The 25,632-nt window shown below is 37.8% G+C and overlaps 2 protein-coding genes across 3 annotated transcripts; one reads left to right on the forward strand and one right to left on the reverse strand.

Annotated features, from left to right (window-relative positions):
- Nucleotides 1-317: 317 nt before the first annotated feature.
- LOC105397758 (peroxisome biogenesis factor 1) lies at nucleotides 318-25,156 on the reverse strand. The gene is made up of 13 exons (XM_048627280.1): nucleotides 24,905-25,156; nucleotides 24,266-24,484; nucleotides 22,950-24,042; nucleotides 22,616-22,859; nucleotides 22,195-22,348; nucleotides 21,683-21,851; nucleotides 21,200-21,345; nucleotides 20,601-20,788; nucleotides 20,225-20,284; nucleotides 2,839-3,025; nucleotides 2,193-2,351; nucleotides 1,575-1,693; nucleotides 318-1,173 (listed from the first exon to the last, which is right to left on the reverse strand). Exons 1-13 carry the CDS (start codon nucleotides 24,995-24,997, stop codon nucleotides 1,086-1,088), a joined length of 2,919 nt encoding a protein of 972 aa, XP_048483237.1. The 5' UTR covers nucleotides 24,998-25,156; the 3' UTR covers nucleotides 318-1,085.
- Nucleotides 4,092-19,727, forward strand: LOC105393980. 2 transcript variants are annotated; one of them, XM_048627289.1, is made up of 13 exons: nucleotides 4,092-4,252; nucleotides 4,392-4,501; nucleotides 4,798-5,038; nucleotides 5,236-5,394; nucleotides 5,605-5,709; nucleotides 5,913-5,984; nucleotides 6,387-6,461; nucleotides 6,638-6,715; nucleotides 6,815-6,886; nucleotides 9,866-10,057; nucleotides 10,153-10,326; nucleotides 15,830-15,907; nucleotides 16,122-16,693. In XM_048627289.1, the coding sequence occupies exons 1-13, from the start codon at nucleotides 4,193-4,195 to the stop codon at nucleotides 16,449-16,451; spliced, it is 1,746 nt and encodes a 581-aa protein (XP_048483246.1). In that variant the 5' UTR covers nucleotides 4,092-4,192; the 3' UTR covers nucleotides 16,452-16,693. The 2 variants fall into 2 exon arrangements, with proteins under 2 accessions (XP_048483246.1, XP_048483253.1); XM_048627296.1 differs by lacking the exons at nucleotides 9,866-10,057; nucleotides 10,153-10,326; nucleotides 15,830-15,907; nucleotides 16,122-16,693 and adding exons at nucleotides 18,563-18,595; nucleotides 18,805-18,834; nucleotides 19,373-19,727 and having other exon boundaries at nucleotides 4,093-4,252.
- Nucleotides 25,157-25,632: the final 476 nt, after the last annotated feature.

Raw genomic sequence — 25,632 nt, forward strand, 5'->3', positions numbered from 1 at the left:
GTACTCGGGTCTTGGGTGTTGATATTCATATATAATAATGTATCTATCTATGTATTTGTGTAGATATATAAGCTGTCCGATACCCATAACACAAGCTCTGCCTAGCTTGGGGTCAGATGGCCGTGTGTGAGATGTCCCCACATATTATATATTATATTATTATTACTACGGTAGACAGTAAACACTCACGAGCAATGAAAAAGTTCCAGTGATATAAGGAACGTCAATGGCAGGTGGAACTTTTGCTAGGGAGTGTATATTTCTACTGATCCATCAATGAGAGACAATGGGTGTCAAGGAGTCATAAAACACAAGTATAACCAATCCAACAATTTTATTACAAAATATTTACTTAATAAATAATATTCAACATTAGATACCACGAGGATTGAACTTATATTACTAAATAACCCAATATACCTACTTAACTAAAAATAAGAAATAAGACCACTACCAAATTAAATTTGTGCATTTTGCTTCAGTCTATAACCTAGAATGTAGCTTGCATAGATATTATGTAGTAATAGGTACATACATAATTAAGTAATGCACTATTAAAAATATATGTAAGTACCGAACTACTGACTGAGCAACATAGATTAATAACATATTAATAACATAACTCCTAATAAAACAAGATAATTTATTTTACTGATGTTATTATAAGTTATTATAATAATAATATTATCATTTAATTGTTTTATGCACAAACATAAAATATAAGTCTACAAAGGGTTGACTTAATGCTACAAAAATTGTATTGATCACAGCACTGCTTACTTTTACTTACTTGTAATTTAATGTAATAAGCCGACTGGCGAATAAGGGTTATTGATTTCATGTTAGGTACACCAAGGCACAACTTTGAATCATAATTTGACGACAAGGCAATGCCTACAAGCTAAGCTTAAACGTAAATCTAAATTTGGCATCATCACCACAATCCATCACGCCATTACGTCCCCACTGCTGGGGCACGGCTCTCCTTCCAATGAAGGAAGGGTTTAAGCCTAGTCCACCACGCTGGTCTAGTGAGGCTTGGTGGACAGATTTAGCGTATTAACTACACTTTTTTGCCTGTGAGCTTACGCTAATGTTACTCTTTGTCGGTTCAATTCTGAAGATATTGTCGCTTCTTCTTTTGTTAGACTTTCTCCTCTGAACCTCTTGTACCTGAAAGTAAATAAATAATTTTGTACATAGGTATTAAGAAAGAAAGAAAGATACTTACATTTATTTGACACACTGAGACAGAATAATAAGACAGAAAAAGAAACAAATATATTACATATAATAAATAAATATTATATAAATGCATCCCCCACCGCAAATTGTTTGTAAGGTTGCAAATAGGTTGGTGCATTGTCAGATAATATTTGAAGTACTTATACAAAATAGAAACACGCTAACCAAATAGTACCTACAGTAGGTCACTATACTTACTGGCAAAATGACTAAAACGCAGAAATTCCCGGGTTTTATTCCTAATCAGCCAAATTTTATTTAAAAAACAAAACGAAACGTACAACACCTCAAATTTTCCGTCATGGGTAAAAAATAGGGTGTTCACTTACACCGTGTCGTAAAACTTCAGTTGTTCCTTCGACAGCGAGGGCTGGGTTTCCTCCAGTGCCTTCTCTATGTCTTGTTTCGACACCACGACCGCCTTCATCGCAGACTCTTCTGGGTTATCCTATGGATAATAATAATGGAGTTATGACGGTGACAAAAGAAATACACAAAAACGTGCGTCTAGGGTTTTTGCTACCGTGATAAAAGAATCACCCAGTCAGAATAGGGTTTGTCTGACTGCCCAGTTGATACGTCACCAGCTGCCGTTACACGTTATCGACGTATAGTGCCACAACCTTATCTGTTCCGGTGACAGCTCAAATAAATCTCTATTATTTCTTAATTCTATAAGATTTTAAGTTTGCTCGTATTGTTAATTCGCTCTTGCGGTGTTAATAAACCCATCTAATGTTTTAAAATATACAATTCATAAGTAAGTAATGAGATATGGATCAATTAAGTTCGCTGTCACCGGAACAGATAAGTTTGTGGCACTATAGATAAACGTCACCATATCGCTTGCCGATTCGCCATAAATATGGTGCTGTAATTGGTGGAACGCGATTTATCGACGTCGATAACAGACCCCGTGAAGCGTCTGCCACACCAGTTTGACTTACCAGCTGATCCTCCAAGCTGGTCAGCTGAGCGGTGACCAGCAGAGACTTGAGGTCTGCCGGGGAGAACCCGTCAGTCCTGGCCGCGACGGAGCCCAGGTCTACCTCGGGGCTGATGGTCACGTCTTTGGCGAGCGTCTGCAGGATCGATAGCCGCGCCGCCTGGGGGAAAATGTGGGGATTGTGAGTCTTACGAAAAAAATATGGTAAGAAGTAATCTTTTTGAAAATGCATTCATTTATGTGGTGAATGCCAGTTTGTAAATGTCATAATTATAAAAAAAAATTGGTAAAAAGTGGGCCCTTAGGAATCGAATTCACTAAGGTACATCCGTTTCGGAGTACCTAACGCTAATGCAGAGAGAACATACAAACTTATAACACCTCTCTTTTACCGTGAATTCATTCAGCAGCATACCTAGGCAACATACCTAAGTAATAATATGTAGGTACTATATTTTTATTATTTCTTTTAAGTACTCGTATATCATTAAAAACAATTCATCCAAAATTCATTGAATAAAAAAGGTTTTCCAAGTGGAATAATCTACGACGATCCAATAAACAAAAAAAAAGTTGTCTTTAAAAAATATCTGCCCAGGCGGGGATCGAACCCGGGACCTTCAATGTAGCATTCAGGGTGGCCGCACCTCGGGCGGCATGGAGGTCATGACGTGCGTGTGCAGGCGGCCCGCGCGCAGCAGCGCCGGGTCCAGCAAGTCCGGCCGGCTGGTGGCTGCCAGCACCGCGCCCCCCGCGCCCCCCTCCGCGCCGTCCAGACGAGCTAGGAGTTGGTTGACCACGCGGTCGGTGACGCCGGTCGAGTCGTGGCCGCGCCTGCGGAGGATAGATAAATGAGGAGTGTAATAGGCACTTAATAAAAGAAAAAAGTAAAGACAATGGCACTCCACCCTCCAAAAACCAAAGATTACTGCCTACCCTATTAAGGGTGGATTCGACCAAACATCACGTTACACGAGAATAACTATACCGGAATAAAATTTATACGCGAGTAAATATCTGGGATAAGTACATTTGCATTCTACCAAGTTATACCATGATTAATTGAATGAACGAGGAACGAAACTGTACTGCAACTAAAATAAAAATAGCTGCGTTTCAAAGCATGCAATAGAAATGACATGCCAACTTAGTTTGAATGGATTATAATAAAGTAAAATTGTTTATGTTTTAATATTTTATTCGCTGTTGTTATTCTGAGAATTTGCCTTTTAACGTACTTTTGTTTATGTTTTGACAGATGTGTTTATATGTCATTATGACGGTTTTCTAATCAGCTGATGTGCCGCCGCCATTACAAAATTACTCTCGGATTAGCTCGTTACACGGTCAATTTTGGCGGTATAACATTTTATTCTTGGGATAAGCTACTTATCTTGGTTTCAGGTTTGGTAGAATGCAAAATCGGCTTACTCGCGAGTAACTGGTAGTTTACTCGTGAGTAAAAAGTTACTCGACGTTGGTCGAATCCGCCCTAAGAAAGAAAGCTGGCTGAAGGTGTTTACGTGCGCCGATCTGTCAGTTTCATACTATTTCCGAACCAGCGCTGATAAGTGCTTACAAAATCTCCATAGAAAACTCTATCGCCGCTGGTATCAAGCGTTCTTTCTGTTCTTCGACTATCTATACGGCCTCAATTCAAGGTTGATTGGTGAAAGAGTATTTTCTAGTATTTTCAAAATAAAAACGTAACTTTTTCATTTTGAAAAATAAACGCGGGAAAGTGCGCGCGTCAGAATGGGAGTGTTGAGTAGGAGCGATGCACTTTTGTTTCCAATGTTTGTTAGTCTGTGAATTTTGTGAACGTCAAATGTCACAGTGAACTGTCAAACGTCACTTTATTCCGAGCTTAACAACTGTCAATGTCAGAACTGTCAAAACTATTTGATAGCTGCATTTTAGCGAAATTTCGTGTTTTTGTTTTGTGGTGAAGTTGTTTAATCTTAGCTTAGTTAAATAAAAGGTTCTAAATAAGGAACTAAAATGACCGAACCGGCTCCAGTAAAGAGACATCGAAGCGCTAATTGGGAAATGGATGAAAAGGTTCGTCTCAGAATATTGTCTAAAATGCCATGGTTACCCAAGTGCTATAATTACTTTGCTCTATTAGTAAAAGCACTGTTCGTATAACATGATTAGGTTTTACTTACATTAGCACTAACCTAAGTATATTTTGTTTCAGAAACTGATGAGAGATGTCATTAAACCATATTTACACATAATAGAGACCAAAAAATTAACTTTGGAAGCCAATGCGGCCAAAATTAATGCTTGGAAAGAAATAACTGAAAAGTAAGAAAGTATAAAGTATATTTAATTAGCACCTACCACTCAATAACTTTAAAACTATGCCTATACTAAGTGTCTATGCCTACCCACTTATTTTTTATGAAAGTACCTATTAGTATACTTCTCTACTTATACAGATAGTTAGGTAAGTACTTATTATTTCTTGTAATCTTGAGTTCATTAATAGGTATGATTCAAAGCACATATTTCATAGTGTAAAATAATTAGTTACAGTGGCTTAAAATTATATGGGATGGATTGTTCATTATTCTTATTCCATCAATTTCATTTTATTACAGGTTCAACAAAGTAAATGACACAACAAGAAGTATGAAACAAATAATGATTCAATGGAAGATAAATAAAAACATTTGCAAAGCTAAATTTGCAGCCCATTGTATACCAAAAATGGGACCGTTGAAAGTTCTGAAACCCGTCACACCGACCGCACCCCCATTGAAATTAGGAGTTACTATAATCAAAGAGGAACCTCAAAAAACTTCTAGTAATTTAATAGAACTTGACAGCTACAATGTAATGGTAAGGACTAAACTTTAATATTATTACGGCAAGGGTAAATAACCACTCACATCCCAGTGAGTCTGGTGACCAATTGGTAAACCAGACACAATAGATTTTTAATTGTCTCTGATATCCCGAGATGTGAGAGGATAATGGTATGCTGTTATGTATGTATGTCTTTGTCACTCTCTCTCTACATTTAATGAAAATTTCAGGGCTCTACATTGAAAGGCAGTAAAATGACAAATGTTGTGATAACTTGTGCAAAACCTAAAGCATCCACATTGAAGGAAGATGGAAACATTCAAAAATTAGTAGTGATTCCTGCTTCAATAACTCAATCGGAAACCACTGATCCACTTGAGACTAAGCAAGTAAGTTACCTATATTTAGCAGAATCATTATTATATTTTGCAGAAACTTAAGCCAATATTGCACGAAAGAAGCCTGCCTGAGTGACTTATCAACAGGCAGCCATCAACTAGACATCATCATCTTATAAAATTTATTACGTTTATTACGGAGGGTTATTTCGTTTTAATCTACAACTTATTCTAATTTCCCACTCATTTTACTTTTTACAGGAAATACCAGAGACCGAAAATGATCCATTGGCTATGCTTGAAGATGTGATCATTCCTGTGCCAGTAGAAATACCAGAAATCACTGAAGAAATTGTGACTGAACAGGTATACTTTGAATGTTTAATGCTGACAATCGTTACTTTTTCCGTGCGAATTTATTATTATGTAAGAAGAAGCCATAGCACTTGGTGATAAGGTATTTTTAATACATCAGTAACTACTGAAAAGTAAATAATTAAAAAACTTTTTGAACACTCATCCTTCCTTATTACAAGATATACTGTACCTGATTAAATATTTTTTTACAGTTGGATGATGAGTACTATGACGACATTGCTGACACAGCTGCACCTACCTCTCCAGAAGTAGTCAAGGAAGAGGTATTTATGTTCTTCATGATTATATTTATGACAGAATTCGTATTTATTTACTAACTAGCTGTTCCCGCTAGCTTCGCTTCGCCTTAAAAAGTTTTGCCTATGTTCTTTTTCAGGGTCTATACCATATGTATACCAAATTTCATTCAAATCCGTTAAGTAGTTTGGTCGTGAAAGAGTAACAGACAGACACAATTACTTTCGCATTTATAATATTAGTTAGGATTAGGTACTATGCATGTTCTGACTAAACCGTGCTACTCTCGGACTGCTGTAAGTGGGAAGGAGACTTTTTTACAACTCGACGTCGTATCGGCAGAATGAATATATATCTTAATAACTTTAGCCATTCTGTTATGAATATATAAGTTTTTAAATGATAACCTTTTTTACTCTTCTCTCTAGATGGCTGAAGAAGTACCTGCAATTGCTACGAGTCCAAAAGACGTGTCTAAAAGTCCTGAAAGAGAAGCTGAAAAGGTATATTTATGAGAAGATTCATAAGCAGTAGCATCATGGGGCACAAGACAAGACGGCTTAAAAGATTTGTCATTCGCGACGCAGATGTTTTATCACGGCTTGTCTTGAGTTCCATACTACAGTACGTAAAAAATATTCTTTGACATGCTATATTATAACAAATTACAAAATTTCAGGTTCTTGAAGAAGACCCCGCAATACCCAAAGTAACCACAGATGACGTGCCTCAAAGTAGTGAAGAAATTGCTGAAAAGGTAGGTTAATCTACAACATAACACACCTATCGTATTATTGCATTTTCTGAACACTTTTTCCCAAAATGTAATATGTTTTTATTTAATTTCAATATTCAGATTGCTGCCGTGGTGCCGGGTGAAGCCACTAACACAGAGCCAGCTCAAAAACCAATAAGGAGACGTAGAAAGGTATTTTATTTTAGTTTATTGCGTGGAAAACCAACAGCTTTCACTAAAATGAAGCTAATTTTCCAATTTATAGTTATATCTTGTTCTTATCGTGTAGGTGAACAACCATCTGTGTAGGCCTACCCTTGGCGCGCAAGACGTAAATTCCTATCGTGTTCAGATTGAACACAAGTTTCAGGCAATGAGGCGTTTGTAAAAAAAAAAAAAAGTTCCTTTTTGGAGAAATAGATGGCGTTGTCTGGGGTTGTACCAACTTTCAAACCCTCAGAACACACTCAGATCACAATATGTTATTCTGTGAGGCCACAGAATAATAACTAGTACCAGGTACAGAAGTCCATCTTCGCAATGGCTATCAAAGAAATATGACTCCATCCCATAAGCAATAAGATCTAATTTAGATCGCGCTCCAGCCGCACACGTTTTTATTTACTTACCTACCAATTTATTTTTGAGGGAATATGCGCCTTATTTCACTGGACTACGGTGCATAATAAGTTATACGTGGTTATACGCATTGAAAAAGAAGCCACCTTAGGGTTGCCTCAGCACCACAGACTACAACGTTTACTAAGCAACGGACTGAGTTTGTAAAAAGAATGTCATGATATTAAAACAAAATAATTTGAATTTAGAATACAAAGCTATTCCAAACTTTTTTTCTATTGGAAACAACCAGTAAAAACAATGACAATTTCATAGTTAAGATATTTTGAAGTACATAAAATATGTATGAATCTAAGTACCTAAAACATTTAATTTTGTGAAAACATGTTTTTTTTCGTTATAATTTATATTATGGATATAATTTATATTATGATACAGAACGTGTTAGTTTCGTTAAGCACTAATCCCACTCAGCGCACATTTTATAATCGATTCATTAATACATTTTGAAGGTAGTTGTGTCTGTAAATTTAATAATTTAACGAAAAAAATATTGGAATAGACTTTGTTCAACATGGAGAAAAAAAGGGTTTGTAGTTCGGATTAATTTCATTTCAAATAAGGAACGTAGAAGAAATCAATAAAATACTTAGATTAGTTTTACCTGTCAGTATCTTTTGGTAATGTAAAAAAATTTAAATTTGGATCACGATCCGTATTTAAGCAATTAAATACGGCACAGTATCTTTTTGCTGCTTTTTTTCTTTTTATGTCCATTTTTCTATTCATAATTCGCGCGCGCGTGTATCGTCTTCCGCTTGCGGCAGCCGACTAGATTTGCCCACTCGAAGCGGCAGGCGCCAGGCTGGCGCCAGCGCCGCCCACGCGCGGAGTGACACAGGCCTGGTGAGGCTAACGAAATGTGAAAGTGACGTAGGTAGGTAGAATTGTAGTATTATTTTCTCTATGATGTCGATGTCACTGTCAGTGGTCACTGTTGCTTCAGCGTTCAGTGCGATTGTGCGTACAGCCGTTCTTTTCAAGTTTTCTCAGTTTCCTTGTGTTTCTCCTGTATTAATTGAGTTGTAGTTGAGCTATCTGCTCCTCCTCCCTTGATACTGTAGAGTTAGTGCACTTGAGATAAGGATAATAAAAGGAACCGCAGTTTTCTTTAATGCTATTTGTTTGCCACCTGTAAGAAAGAAAAGCAAGTGATTAATAATAAATTAAGTTAAATGATAAATATAGGTACAGGTACTGACTGAGCAAGCAACCTAGTGCATATAAAATGTGAAAAGCTATAAGTACCTACATGCAGCTCAAATCCTTTTTAATGAATTTAATCCCTGACTTGGTGGGTCATGTTGGGCAACTCTACCTACCTGTTTGAGTGCTTATGTTAGATAGGTAGGTACCTACATAATATATCATGTTATGTAACAATGGTTAATTTACATTACCGCGAATGATTTAACTTACTTACGTGAATGAAAATCACTTGGTATGAAATGATCCGAACACAACCATGAATGTTTTCGGAGTTTCAAATCAATTTTTCGCACATTTATCCGAGTCGCCTTAATCCATTGTTGCGCCTGGCTTTCATCATTTGGAAATTTATGATGTCCTTTATTTTTACAAGTTGCGACGGCACACATTCTCATCTTGTCTTGTAAGTATTTCTTTGGGATCTTATTTAGGATCATACAATAAATAAAAATAGAAAATCAGTTCTCGCACGCAGCACCCGTTCAAACGGCGCGCATAGAGAAAAGAACACTACGTGACGGCGCGGGTAGAACTATTCACAGAATACTTAGCACTATCCCAAGCCACATGCAGTCTGAGCCTCGGAAGGATGGCTCGCGCTACCACCCGACATTTAATCACAACTAGTGAGTTCTTATTCTGAGTTTAGTACTCTTTGCTCTCTATGTAATTTTTGACAGTTGGTACACTGCGTTTTCACGCCATCTATCGGCTTACCCAAAAGCTCAACTGACAGCTGTCAAGGAAAACGGCTCATTACAAGTTAGATTTGGCACTCCCGACATGAATTGGCTCACGATCGTGTTCAGATCATCTTGTTTGTGTTGCATGTGAGTCAATTTTGTCAGTTACTCTGTGGAAGAATGAACGAAAAACATGAAAAATTTATGACGGCGGAAAAAAAAACAAATTCTCATAAATTTTCTTACCGCCATCCCCGTCCGGTGAAATTAAATAGATAACAACTTTAACGAAAGTTTTAAAACGATATCATGGTAAGTTATTCAGTAGTCTAACGTGTTAGAATCATTCGTATATCTATACTATATTCATTCTTATTTGGCGAAAAAGGTAAACAATCTTTGTGTGTCTTTTTAATTAAAATACTATTAAACAAATAAAGTACGGCCAAAATAAATGGTTTAATTACGAAATCAATCATTTTTGCTTGTAAGTATTTCATTTGTGACTATGTTTTATTTTATAAGTTAGTTTTGAAATTAATTCAAATAAAGACACTCCAAGATTGCTCAAAATGTACGACAAGTAAGAAAAAATACATTATACTATGATCATTTTAATGAACCTAGTTTTTCCCCGCAGTGCTTCACAAGTCGGCCGTCATATCGTCAGGGTGAATTACTAGTAGAGTATTTAGAAAGGAACCCAGAGTTGGCCAGGGGTCTTCTAAAGACCGCCCAAGGGCGGAGAGAAACAAAAAAAAAATGGATATCGTTGGCCTTGACCCTAAATGCGGTCAGCGGGTCTATAAAAGATGGACGCGGCTGGTGCAAAGTAAGTTTTGTTTTGACTACTGAATTAAAAGCCCCGTAAGTTAACTTCCTTCAAGATTACCGACTAATATCACTTTATTTCTTTTTATTTTTAAGTACTGGACAGAAAAAAAATGTTATTTAAAACGCATATGCGCAAGGAATTTGGCAATGAGGCGACCTGGAGGCGGCCCTAGCGACCTGTCACTAAAATTGTCAGACTTGGAACAGAGGATGGTGGCGGTCATGGGCGGTGAAGAGTTTGCCACTGCCACCGGTGATCAGCGCTTGGTAATCAACCCATTTTTTTTTAAGTTTTTTATTCAGTAAAAATAAACAAACTTAACACTTGCCACTCAGGAGGTGAATAATAATGTTTAATTATGCTATGTGCCATCTTTTGTGTGTTATGTTTATGTATGTGGGGAAATTAGACGCAGATTACTGGTTTTACACGTTTATTTTAATTAATAACTTGCGAGTCTCTTGAGAGTGCACACAACATGACAACAACGTTATAATATGAATCGCCAGTGGCGCCATCTACCATTTCCTATCATCTTACTCGCTCACTCATACTATCTCACTCCCACACTCAGCCATCCTGCATTTAGTCTGACCCTAGACTAACCTTAGTGCTAAAGTTACACATAAAAAAAAATCTCATTATTTTACATCAAAACTCAAAACTGAACAACTTGGTAACATGTATTATCTCCTATGTATATCTTACTTATTTATCTCTTAATCATAAACTTTATAATATAACAACAAAACAGCATTATCTCATACTGAAAACAAAATAGGTACAACTCAAAACTTAATAGTTAGGTATATATTTATTTGTATGAGTCCTATGTAAGTATCAAACTCTTATCTGACATAACAACAATACAACATTATTTAGAAACTTTTAAACTAAAACCTTATGTAGGTACATACTTTTAATTCTAGATTTAATTAGGTAAGTATGACAACTTATAGCTTACAATATGAAATCTTAAGTAAACAACACAGTTTAACTGTACTTATAGGTATTATGAAAATAACATTTTGACACATTGTGTAAGTAACTGAAATTTAAGTAGAAAATCTATTCGGAAATAATTTTACTAACTAGTGCAATGCCTATTTATTTTGAATGGAACACAATGTCATGACCATCGCGTGAGGACCTGCAACATACAAAATGGGTTAAAAATAAAATAATTACTTTAGCTAGTTCAGTCTTCACTGCTGTTGCCATCATCCTCAGACAGTGTGTTATTATCCATATTTCCGCCAGGCCATTTCTTCATGAAATCAGCAGCACTTGAAGTCTTTTTAGGTCCTTCCTTGGACATATCCACTTTTTCGACATCATATCTGTTGAGACCTTTCGATTTGGTTATTCTATAAGGACCCAAGTACTTTGGTTTCAACTTCATGCCAACACCAAACTGTGTCCTCTTTATAGCGACCAAATCCCCTATCTGATAGTGTGTGCTTTCCTTTCTCTTCTTATCATAGTTCTTTTTGTTTTCTTGTTGAATTTTCAAAATCTGTTCTTTAGCTTTAACTCTCAGTTCATCCCGGTTACTCATAAAGATGTCTCTTGTTTCTTGTTGAATTAAATTTAATATTTCGGTATCTTCCTTTAATCGCATCTTCGTACCAATCAGTAGCTCATATGGTGAAGAATCAACGCTTCTTTGGTAAGTACTGTTCAAAGCTTGCTGTAGGCGACTTACATGTCTGTACCAAATATCCGGCTGCTGGATACACATCTTCGTCAACACTGAGATAATTACTCGGTGGATCCTCTCCACTTGACCGTTACCTCGAGGGATTCCTGTGGTAATTGTGATATGCTGTATCTTCTCCTCCTCACAGTATTCTTCAAAGTCTTTACTTGTGAAGGCCGTGCCTCTATCTGTCACCACTCGTCTTGGGTTTCCGAACAGCTGTTGATGAATCTTCAATTTATCTATCGCTTCTTTGCTTGTTGTGCTCTTCGTAGGAAATATCCATGTATACTTGGTGAATGCATCAATCATCGTTAAAATATAATTATACTGTTTCTTGGTCTCTGTCATTGGTCCGATGTGGTCGATATGCAATGTGTCTAGTGGCAGCTCACCCTTATCGATTGGTGATAAGAAACCTTCCTGCTTACCAGTCTTCCGGCTAGCCAACAAGCATGGTATGCAAGTTTGAATGTATTCCTCCACTTTTCTATCCAAATTCTTGACATAATAATCTTTTTTCAGTAACTCAATTGTTTTCTTCTTACCAAAATGACCATTTTCATGAGCTTGACGTATCAGCTCCATCTCCATGCATTTAGGTACCACCAGATGCTTCTCGGGACCCTTAAATAATAGCCCATTTTCAAGCCAATAGTCTTCATATGGTCTCTCTTTCAAAATCTCCATTATCGCCTTTAAAGCAACATCTCTCAGTTGGGCTTGCTTCAGTTTCTCTTGAAAATCAGATGTTATCATTGCTACATAGTGGTTTCTGCTCAGCGCATCTGCATGTCGCATTTGGGATCCCTTTCTGTGCTCCACCGTGAAGTTGTACTCCTGAAGGAGCGTTATCCATCTGGCCACTCTTGTGGATGTAGACATATCTCTCTTCATGAGCGTCATCTGAAAAGCTTTACAATCAGTTACTATTTTGAATTTAATCCCAAATAAGTATTTTCGAAACTTCTTTATTGCCTCTATGATGGCTAGTGCCTCAAGTTCATAACTTGAATATCTACTTTCAGCGTCTGTGGTCTTACGGCTCATGTAATACACAGGATGCAAACAACCATCTTCATTGCTCCTCTGCATCAATATAGCAGCATATGCCACACTAGATGCGTCTGTATGCAGCTCTGTTTCTAACTTAGAGTCATAAATCTGCAGCACTGGGGTGCTAGTAAGCTTCTCCTTCAATTGTTCAAATGACTCTTTCTGTTCTTGGTTAAAGTTAAAGTTACAGTCCTTCTTCATTAAATCAGTCAGAGGTTTTGCAATCAAAGAATAATTTTGGATAAACTTACGGAAGTAAGATGTTAGACCAACAAAACTCTGCAGCTGTTTAATCGTCTTTGGTTCAGGAAATCTTCGTACAGCCTCTGTCTTGTCTGGCGATGGTTTCACCTGGCCATTCTCAATAATGTGGCCTAAATACTCCACTCTTTTGACAACCAACTGTGACTTCTTCCAGTTCATCTCCAGTCCATACTGTGATGCTACTTGCAGTACTTCTTGCAGCCGCTCTACGGCCTGTCTTTCAGTTTGAGCTGGAATTAATAAATCGTCGATGAATATTAATACAATCTTTTTGGCAATCAGCTCACGATAGATTATCGTTATAAATCTTGTGAAAACTTTGGGACAAACGGCTAAACCAAATGGTGCTTTCAAGAACTCAAACTGGCCATTGTGTGTAACAAAGGCAGTAAACTTTACTGAATCCTCATGTACAGGTAGATGAAAATAACCATTTTTTAAGTCCAACGTACTGTATACTTTCGCTGATGCTAACTGATCAATGTGGTCCTCAATGATCGGCAATGGGTACTCGTCCTTAACCATCTTCTTGTTGATTAATCTGTAATCTATACAAATCCGAGTAGTACCATCCTTCTTCCGAGTTAACACTAATGGACTAGCATATTCTGACCAACTCACCTGAATTATTCCATCTTTGAGCCACTGTTCAATCTGCCTTTCAACTTCTTCTTGTTCACTGATGGCCAGCCGTCTTGGTCGCTGAGCCACAGGTATGTCGTCCTTCAGTATAATACGCAGTTGAATGGGAGCATCCTTCGTCTTCATTGGTTGGTAGCCTTCTACCAAACCCTGCACCTGTTGTTGGATGGCTGGGCTAGCCTCACAACCTATATCATAAATGCTATCTGAAACAAAACATGAAATATTGCGCAACCAATCCTCACTCGACGGCAATAACATTATGTTCCCTTCATTCATTAACATTGTCACATTTTGTAAAAAGTCTTGTCCTATTATTAACTTATACGGCATAGAGTCTTTAGAAACGACATGGAATGAAACTTTGTGATATTCGTGTCCATCAATAATCACTGGAACCGTCAACTTTCCCATAGAATGCACTTTCATTTGTCCAAGTCCCGACAACGCAAGTATTTCATCATCACATTTGGGACATCCGATTGTGTTGTAGAACGTTTCCGACATTAAATTCACTTCGCTGCCCGTGTCGATAAGTGCGCTTGCCATATTTTCCATAATCTTCACGTCTTTTTCGGGTTTTTTCAACCATATTTCCTTCGTCGTGTTTGAAACATCTTTGTTTACGTTCAACATAACCTCATTGCTGTCAGTTGTCAGACGTCTGTCAATGTCATCGATTGACATATCGATCGGCACGCCATTGCTCCTCGTATCCGCCATGTTTGCGTAGGTGCTGCCCTCTGTCGTCGCATCTTGATTTTCCGCTGCGAACATCGTCCGTCTTGGTCCACCTTGAAGTTGTCGCGTCTCTCCGCCGCCATTGTTGCCAACCTGCCGGAATGACTGTTGTCCCCGGAAGTTTGGACGGCTAGTTCTTGCATCTGATTGGCCGCCGTAGTTTCCGCTTGTTGAAGTTTGTGCCGATTGCGACGCCCCCTCTGGCTGGCGTGGCTGGACATTGCAACTCGTCGCGATATGCCCAAAACCATTACACTTAAAACATTTTAGCCCAAGATGTTGATGCGGGCATTCTCTAGAGTGATGGTTTCTCTCTCCACAGTTGTAGCATCTCAGCGCAGGCAGTCTGGGCAGTCTTGTATGCGTCATAGGTTCCCTATTTCTTCTTGTAGCACCTTCTATCTTAAGTTTTTCTTTTACCACCTCGTATATGCGTAACTTTTCTTTGAGTTCGGGGTACGTGGTCGCCCCATACAACATAATCTTATTGCATTCTGCGTCTTGTATGCCTTCTATAATGTATTTTATGGCCACGTAGTCCGCCATCCTGCCGCGTTTGCCCAACTCCTTCATGACGAGAAGGTAATCGAGGCAGCTCTCGTCTTCATGTTTCTTACGGCTGGCCATGGTTTCGTGTAGTGTTTTTTGATCTATGGAATCCGGAAATTCTTTGGCTAACGCTTGTTTCATCTCGTCCCACGTCTTGAAAGGCCGCTCTGATTTCAGCCATAGCGCCGCGGTGCCCACCAACGATCTTCTCGCGACAATAAGTTGTTGCAACGGAGTCCACTGCAGTATCTCAGCATTGTCCTCCACGTCTTGAATCCACCTCGAGACAGCGTAGATTTTGTCTTGGCCACTGAACTTAGGAACTAAGTCGTCCCCAAATCCAACCTGCATCACGGGCCGTGTTTCAGCCACCACAGTCTCGTCAAAAGAAGCACTTGCATTCACGCGACGTCCTTTCGGCATGATTTTGTTATGTTAATTCACTCGCGTCGTAATTTGTACGTCTTTACACACCGAAAACCAGTAACTACGAAAATTTTCACCCACGTATCCACGTGCGTCTTCCGTCTTGTCGTCTTGAAATCTTCGTGAAATCGTCTTGAATCTTCAGGAATCGTTCGTCTTTAGATCAATCGCGGTCGAGCCCCCAAATTGTGGGGAAATTAGACGCAGATTACTGGTTTTACACGTTTATTTTAATTAATAACTTGCGAGTCTCTTGAGAGTGCACACAACATGACAACAACGTTATAATATGAATCGCCAGTGGCGCCATCTACCATTTCCTATCATCTTACTCGCTCACTCATACTATCTCACTCCCACATGTATGAACTCATGTAACTTAATTTTTTTAGACAACAAGACACGTTGACCACGAGCCAGAGGAGGTGGCCACTCGTGAAGGCAGTTGTGACCAGCTTCCCTCTCTGGAGGTAAACAATTAAGTTATGTTAGGGCTGATTTTTCAATAGTCAGATGAAAGTTATCAGGGGAATAATTCTGATGCTGTCACGTCTGAATGTTTGTATTAGACACTGACAGCAACAATTTTATTCCTGACTGTTGGAAAATGTGCCCTTATTCAGGTTAGGGTCACCTTTTTGTTTTAATGTAACTAATAGTGGTATGTATTTGATTTTTTTTCAGACTGCATCATGCTCTGGTCAATGGCAGGAAGTTAACGTCGAGGCCGATCCTGAGCCCATTATAGGCGAGGTGCAGACCCCTGACTACATTGTTATCGAGGAGCAGCATCCTGAGCAGTCATCCGGCTCAGATCAGTCTCCTCACAACTCACAACAGTCCCGCCGCCGCCGCCGCAACCAACTCGACATAGAAGTCGATAGGATGACGGCGATAGAGGAAAAGAGGGTCGAGGCTGAGCTGCTGACGGCACGGGCTTTAGGGGACCTAGCATCAGCGTTCCGTGATGGGGTAAATGTGCTGAAAGAAATCGCACAATATTTCAAAAAATAACAAATTTATCTAGCTTGCGGTTTGTAAATAGACATTGATTTTAATATTATTTAGCTATGTTGATTAAGGTACCAATGTGTAAATTTTTGTTTTAAGTTGTAATTTTGATTAATGTAAAAAGCATGTATGCTGTATGGTTATGTTCCTATTGTTATAAGTTTTTAAGTGTTTTATGTTCAATATGTTTTCCCTGTAATTATAATTTAATTTTATGTTAATTATAAGTAACCTACCTTATGAAAATTTTAGTTAAAATGTTGATGAATATACTTACTTAAACAAAAATACTAGTGTATAACGGTGGTGGATAAATATAAACAATTCTGAAATTTACATTTATATTTTTATTTAAATAAACTTTTTTGCACGACAAGGCATAATAATATTTACAAGATACTATAATTTATACATTGGTTAGCGATTGGCCCAAAGTAGTCGGACCAGTTGTGCCCGAGCTGCCTCTCCCCTGTGTAGCTCTTCATTGCCCTGGCCTCCACCATGCAACTCCCCGATGTCCTGGGCTGGAGCCAGTTCCCCCTGCAACTCCTCGTTGGCTTGGTCCAACTCTAAATGTGCCTGGTTGCACATATTGTGAAGCACAACACATGCGTGTATTATATTCGCTGCCTTGTCAGGGTGGTCCCAAACAACCAACCAATTTTCTCCGAATTCCGCCATGCTCATTTCGAAAGCCTCGTCCAAATAGCGGACCATTCGCCGCTGATTTCTGCGCCTTTGCAAATCCCTTCGATGCGCATTGCGCAAAATTGAAAATTGAAGCGCTAAACGAGCCATTTAAACAGCTAATTTATTCACAAATCTCAACTTAAAACTTTGTAAAGTTGTATATTTGTTCTTGCTTAGATGACTCAAGAGTACCAATTGACATTTTGGACGCGATTTTGATTAGTTCCATGAAAAACCGCTCACTATTGAACACAAGATGGCACCACCGTCGATCCCGGGAGTGCCAAAAGGCGAGAAGACAAGATGAAACCAATAGGGAATATGCGTCTAATTCAAATAAAGGTCAAATATGATTTTTAATAAACTTTGTTATTTCCGAATTATGCCTCCATCAATATTTTTGATTATAATTCATTTTTGAGCGAGTAAATAACTGTTGAAAAGTACAAAAAAACTTCGGTAACTTGAAACATGACGGATTTTCTTAGAGCGGATGTGACGATAATGTCAATCTCAAAATAATCTATGCCCATAGAACTGAGCGTCGGCGCGACTGGTGAGAGTCATTATTCTGAGCCGTGAAACTAAATTATGACGTCACCAATCTTCACACAAAGTTTTGGCCGTTTATAATGGACGTGTCGGTTATAAATTTTTAACTTTCTTTAAAGTACCTACCTTAAATTACTTTTTTTGGCGTTGAATTTTTAGGGTTCCGTAGCCAAAATGGCAAAAACGGAACCCTTATAGTTTCGTCATGTCCGTCTGTCCGTCTGTCCGTCTGTCCGTCTGTCACAGCCGATTTACTCGGAAACTATAAGTACTACAGTGATGAAATTTGATGGGAATATGTGTTGTATGAACCGCTACAAAAATATGACACTAAATAGTAAAAAAAAGAATTGGGGGTGGGGCCCCCCATACATGTAACTGAGGGATGAAATTTTTTTTTCGATGTACATACCCGTGTGGGGTATCAATGGAAAGGTCTTTTAAAATGATATAAAGTTTTCTAAAAAACATTTTTCTTAAAGTGAACGGTTTTTGAGATATCAGCTCTCAAAGTCGTAAAAAGTATGTCCCCCCCCTCTATTTTTATAACTACGGGGTATAAAATTCTAAAAAAAATAGAGGAGATGCATGCTAATTAACTCTTTCAACGATTTTTGGTTTGATCAAAGTATCTCTTATAGTTTTTGAGATAGGTGACATAATAAGTTTATTATATTTGCTGCTACGGAACCCTTTGTGCGCGAGCCCGACTCGCACTTGGCCGGTTTTTTTTACTATAATAAAGCGATGTAAAACTATCGAATAAGAATATAAAAAAAATAAATGCATATTCCCTATTCATTGCGTGTCAAGGGTCTAGTTTGCCACCACAATTTAGTCCATTGTATCTAAAGGTACGTTATTTGTTCCAGAGAACTTCAAAAGCAGCAAAGGAAGATAATAATGTAAGTTTAAATGTTATATTGCTTGCCTATATTCTAATCATTCGATTTTAAAGTAAAAAAAAGAAATAGGTTATAAATATTTTACACACAACTTGAAGACGTAATAATGTATTGAAAAACAAATCTTTAAAGTACCATAAACATAGAAGTAATAAAACTAACAGTCATACATGTCCGCTTTGCAATATTATATTTTTTATTTGTTTTAGGCAACCAAAACCGCCAATCAAGAAGCAGCGGTGAGTTTTCTTTTTTGTACTCTTCATTTATAAATTCTAATGTAAATGAAGTACTCATATAAAAATCCACAGCAATATGCGAAATTAGAATATAACTGATATAGCCAATAGCTCAAATACTTCAGTGGAAAGCGCATATTACATAGTCAAGTTCTAGTCTTAGTACATCTAGTACAGGTTTGATGGTTTGTTGAAAACTATGAAAGTATACGGTTACTCGCGTAGAAAGAGGCGCCTCTAGTGGAACTATCATGAAACTTTTTAAAGATTACAGAAGAAAACGTAACCTTTTTTCGCTTTCGTAAAGTGCAAAACCCGCACTAGACGTTGAGGTGTGAAACTAATATATTGCTATAGCTGAGTCAGAACCCTTTTGCTAACATGATAAATACACATGTTGCTTATCTATCTGTCTGTCTCATATTAATGTTGTGTGTTTATGTAATGTTAATGTGAATGTTAGTAATCTGAGTAACCTGTGTATGTGTTGTGTTAAGTAAATAAATAATTTATCTATCATCTATCTATACAATTTCAGGACCAGCAATTCCTGAGTTACAGCCAAGCGGTGTACAACGACAAGGCACATTATAGAAAACTCGAGAACGAAAGACTAACCGCAGAACACAGCCTGAGAATGACGTGTATGTCCGAACAACACCAGGAGATTATTAAGATACTCAAGCTGCAACAGGAAGTACTAAAGAAGCAGTTAAATAATGGTCATGGTAGTACAACCACGTAATTAATTGATTAATTTTATTATATGTCTTTAATAAGTGATGTGATATAGGAATAATGTAGCTGTAAGAACATTGCGTTTGTATTTTAATGTTTCTTGTTTCATTTATAAGGCCTCTTCTGATATTAATATTATATTTTTATGGACTGGACTACCACTACTGTCACCAAGGTGAGTTTCATTTGTCCATGCATTATAAAAAGCGCTACCTAAATTTCTCATGCCTTTAGAATAAAACAATTTGGTTTCCTTGCATTAACCATGCTTTTGAATAAGCCGTATCATGAAAATATCTTAAAACTACATCCTGCCATAAAAAAACACACGTTCCGCTCAAGCGAGATAGCCCAATTCACGTAAAGTTGACCTAAAATTGCAGACGTCAACTCCCGAAAATTTGACTAAAAATAATAGCTGTGAGAATAAAATAAATTGGTCCCATGCTATAACATAACAACGCGAACTCGGGTGTTCCCTCTACTCAACGCATGCCATGCCACAGAGAATGCTAGTGTAAATACTTCTTCCAACAAGCACCCACAAGTACGGTCAGATGCAGAGAAACCTGACCCCCCTCTCATAGTAACAATGCTTCTTAGGGGGTCAGGTTTCTCTGCTCCTTACTGTACTTACAATATGGCCACTTACTTGGGAGCGAGACTGTCAAACTCGTCGAAGAACAACACGTACGGCCGCTGCATGTCCGCCCTGAAAGATCATTTCACAAATATTTAATTAAATAGGGTGGGTCAATTTCACCTTGCCATTATAATATGGAAATTATGAAATCTGGCATGTACGCTAACGATAGATTATAATCAGCACTAATATAAGGTATACAAGGCAAAACTATTTTTTTTAAAATATGTAGGTATGTGGGTATAACTCTTTAGTAAATGCAGTGGCACAGGCCCAGCAATCCGAATCTAGCTTTAGCTTTTACATACAAGACTGTACGCAACTAAAGAAGTCCACCTCCAAAACCACATCAAAATTAAATATTCAAAATTACGAATAAACTCACTTATCAAATATATCCCGCACATGCTTCTCACTCTGCCCAATGTACTTAGACAGCAACTCGGGTCCCTTCACCGCTATGAAGTTGACTTGAGGCGCGGCGCTCAGGCACGACCCTATGAGCGACTTGCCCGTGCCTGGAGGCCCGTAGAGCAGCACCCCGCAGGACTGGTCCGGGAATAGAGCTGGGTACTGGAGGATGAAGAATTGGTGAGATTAGGTTGCGACAGTGGCGCCAAGTTTTGTGGTGGCGAAATTTGGTACTATTGGTAGAGGGAAAGAGTTTTGAGTTTAAATTTTGTGGCGCTTTGCGTTTAGGAGCCAAGGTTTGTCTGAAGGTATTTCAAGATTTCAACCTTATTTCTCAATGCAAAGTAACAAAGTTTATTTACCAGGTCAACGATGGCGTCCTGCTTCTTGTCTAGCTCTGATGAGTCTGGGTGACGAAGCTTATCTGAAGGAATGTCATCCATATTTGTCAAGGCAAAGCAAACAGTGTATTTACCAGAACCACCATGCCGCCGTGTTTTGTGAAAAGCTTAAGTCGAAGCTAATCTAAATTAATTTCAAAAATATTGCTCAAAGCAAATCGAAACAACTAACCATCAGCGGCCAGAAGATGGCCTCAGTGAGTTGCTGCGTGACCTCCTCCATGCCGCCTACAGTCGCCCACACGTCTGACACTTCGCTCTGCTTCTTTTCTAACTCTGAGGAGTCTATGAGGCGGGGCTTGTCTGTAGGGTTGCCACCTGAAATGTGGGGAGGAATTAGATGAAAATTATATGTGTTAATGAGACAGTGGCGCTAGCCCTGAAAAAGGTGTATTTATGTATACAGGGCGTTCTAACGTTTACATAGGAAGGACCGCAGTCAAACAAACTTCAAGAAAAAATTGAGTTATAGAGTTATTTATTAACTTGAGAAGATTTAATTTAAGGTGGAGTTTTTCAAATGTTAAAACAAATCGAGTATCCACTTATAGAGGTTCTACTGTACAAGAAAAAATGCCTGTGGATAATCAAATGAGTTGGTTTTGTTATACAAGACTTATGTGTTTTGATACCATTAATAATGAATGAAACTTACTTTTTCTCTTCACAGCTTTGAATATTCTCTTATTGAGGTAGTCACTGATGTCCCTCACATTCTGCCCGGCCGTGTCCATCGCCAGTCTAATAACATCGTCGTCTTCTACCAGGAACTGACTACGAATGTTATTGTTGACTAGATGCTTGAATAATTCCGTTCTTTCTTCCTGTAACGCGTAATAATTATTAATCATTACTTTTTGGTACAGGATGTTTTGGTAGGCAATAGAGTTTGTGTTGTGGAAATCCATATGGTAATGATACGCAATTTACCTAATCATTATAGCCCGTAATCGTCCACTACTGAAGGGGAAGTAGAGAAATCTCAAGGAAACGCCACAACACTCTGTTCTCGACCATCCTACTGGCTAGCGGGTTTGTTTACCCCACCAGTCATCCGTTCTTCAGCTTACAAGGTGTTGCAAAAATAATAGGAATCCGAAAAGGGGTGACTCAAGGCGTCAGTCTGAACAGCTTTTGTTCTTGACTTTTGAAAAAAAGGTAAATTACCTGATCCAACTCCCCGATCTCGAACTGCGCAGTGAACAGTGGCTTCCCGCTGAACTGGGCCAGCGTGGGGTGCAGGTCGTTGACCCCGGTGGCCGTCATCAGTACCGCCACGCCCGAGCAGGACTGGAGCGACGATTTTATCAGTACTGCTAGTCTGGAATAAGATTTAACATACATATTACATACTTAAGTACATACATATATTATGCTCACGACTGTAAACCCCCGAAAGAGGTAGAGTAGTCAGAGGTGACACGCAAGCGAGCCATCCGCTTTTCGCTGTACATTTGTACTCAAGTGATAGGTCGCGAGCCGTATCGTCGTTTTTAAATGAGCACAATGTACCTAGGTTACATGTATAATCTAGATGTGCAGGTTTCCTCGGACTATAGCTAAACAAAAGTGATAGAAAGTAACTTACCTTTGATAATAAGCTATGTCAGTCGGCGAAGCAGCCCCTTCCATGTCAGGGTGAACTAACGAGTCCACATCATCACAGATAAGCACAGATGGACTGTGTTCCTGACACATTAAGATTGCTTTTCCTAAAACATCTGGAATGTCTTTACGACCCTTCAGAGATCGACAGTGCAGAATATGGGACCACACTGTCAGTTCCTTTTGTACTATTCGGCATAAGGATGATTTTCCTGTGCCAGAAGCACCTGAAAATACAAACAATACAAGTTACATAATATATTATGATTAACAACAACAAAACATATTTATGAATAATGTAAAGAAAGAGATCTTACCAGTTACTAAAACATTGCTTTTAATTTCTGAAGCACCTTTAAAAGTTGCTTCTCTATCGATTTCAAAGTACAAATGTGAGACAACCTTCATGACTAAACTCTCTACAGACTTCATACTTCTACATAAATTCTTACTATCATAATCTAGACTTGAATTCATTATTTTTTGAGGGACTAGGTCTGGATTATGTTTGGCGGAGATTGTGCAATGCCGCAATGACTCAGAATTCACCACAGTGTATTTCAACCTCTCTGGTTGCAGTTTAAATTGTATAAATCCATCAGATATCTGTACATTTTGTTTGACTATGTTATTGTTGATTAGGAACTTTCTACCGGAATGTGTATTGTCTATGACACAAGTCTTGAACTTTTCTACAATATCTGACTCTGATTGTGACCCATCTGTTACTATATCTATGTGGTCTGGTTGTTCTATAGGATTATTTATGAGTGTCATTATAATTTTCATTCCATTTTCTATATTCACTATGGTATTCAGTGATTTTGGGATAAGTACAGTTGGTATATTTTTATTGTACACTTCTCTGCTTAGACTCCTAAATATTACTTTGTCTATTGGAACTATTTCTACGCACATATCATCAATCAATTCATTTTTAGTTTCTCCATCATCTTTGAAATCATTTATGACTGATGGACAGTTTTGAATTGTAGCTAGAATAGTTGAGCCTTTATCCTTCTCTTCTATGAGATCTTCATGTACAAAAACTGTAAATGGGTGGATTAAGTCTTTTTTACCATCACTGTCTATTGCTACTGCTCTTAAGACCAGTCTCTTTGGAGGATGTAGATATGGCCTTAGCATGCCTTCATTTATTTTGCCAATGTTATTGAATGAGGTATCTTCACTTTTGTTGGTAGTTTTATTGGTTAGCTGTGGTGGTTTGTGCAAAGTGTTGAAGGCATCTACTTTGATAACCACTCTGCTGTGGTTGACTAGAAGGCCAGTCTGTTTGGCAGTGAACACTATGGGTAAAGACACAGATATCCACACTACTGCTTTCTGATTGGCTGCCACAAATCTTAGTTGATCTAGAATTCTCAGCTGAAGAAGCTCTGCATTGTGTTCCTGAAATGAAATAAAGAATAAAATAGCACATATTGAAATGTTTTTTTTATGGATTAATAAATACGAAGATTACCATAATATCCAAATCCAAAATGTTTCTAATTAGATTTTTACTATTTTTAACAACAATAAAGGAGATAGTCTGCTTCATACTAATATTAATACTATGCCTATTTCTTGAAAATTTTCCTATTTATAAATTGCATTATGTTAATCTCCTCACCAGTATTTCCTGGTCATCAGGGCTGTCGGCATCAATGTAGAGCTCCTCCAGTACCTTTGTGTCACTGTACGGAGACACAAACACCTCCGCTCCCTCGGAGAGACCCACTAGCCTGGCGAATATGGGGTTGCAGGCCATCTGGCCTTCTGCCACATTGCTGCTGAACATCACCCATAGCAGGATGTGCTTGTCCTTGCATAGCACTTGAACGCATTGTGACTGGAAGTAAATAATTAGTTGAGTAAAATAAATACATATAAAAAAATTAGGCAAATAATCACATTAAACTTAAGTTAAACTTTACTAAAATAATTTAATATAATTATTATGTTCAGATGTATGAATTATAGTAAAGCAGCCTATTGCACAATGTTCTTAAATTTTAACTAATAGACTGGAAAAATTAATAAATTACAGTAATTTTAATGGTATAATTTATCTTTTCTGTAATTTATATTTTCTTACTCTAAAACTTCATTAAGTAGGGCATTAAAGAAATAAGTTGCCAACAGTAAAGATAAAATTTTGTAAGTAGATAAGAAACTCTGTAGTCAAATCATCATCAGCCCGTAATCACCCATTGCTGGATAAACAGTTACATATTTATGTATGCATCTCACTACACATATTATTATTTACCTGTTCATTGTTTGTGCTGTACTTTGGACTGATATAACCAAAACAAGTCTTCTCGTGCGTGAAATTTACTTTTAACTTTACACCCCCTAACATTGTGGTTAAGCTAGCTGAAGGTTAGGTTAAAAACAGGGATGTATGTATTAATTAATAAACCACTGGTTAATTTACTTTGTTTTAAGGCTAATTCATATAATTTGATTTTATATTCGTTCACTAAACAAAACAAACACAGATTTGGCTCATTTGGATGTGACTGACAGTGGCATCACTGACATTTGATTTGACATAAGATTGTCACCGGCACCACAGGTAAAAGTTTTTATATTGTGTCACTTCATTTTACCTTTTTCAGGTCGGTTTAAAATTTTCTGATGTTTTGGGAACTGGATTTTTCGGGATTAGATGCTTGAGAAACGGATTGTCTGGCTTCGGAATAATACCGTTAAAATAGTAGTAAGTATTCAAAATATTATTCTGAGTAAACACACAAAAAACACACAAAGGACATTCACAGACTATAAACATGTCGTAAAACGTTTCGATAGCCGTAAATAAAAAAGTATTGTAAAGTTTTAGGGATTGATGATTAGTGTTCCAAAAGTTGTAACTGTAGTTCGGTAAATTAAAGAAGATTTTATTTACTTTTTATTTTGTGAGAAGTAGATTTATTTATTTTCTAAACTTCTCTTTTTAGAGTTTATATTATTTTCCAAACAATAGTTTTGGTA

Source organism: Plutella xylostella, chromosome 4, assembly GCF_932276165.1.
Source record: "Plutella xylostella chromosome 4, ilPluXylo3.1, whole genome shotgun sequence".
Classification (NCBI taxonomy): domain Eukaryota; kingdom Metazoa; phylum Arthropoda; class Insecta; order Lepidoptera; family Plutellidae; genus Plutella; species Plutella xylostella.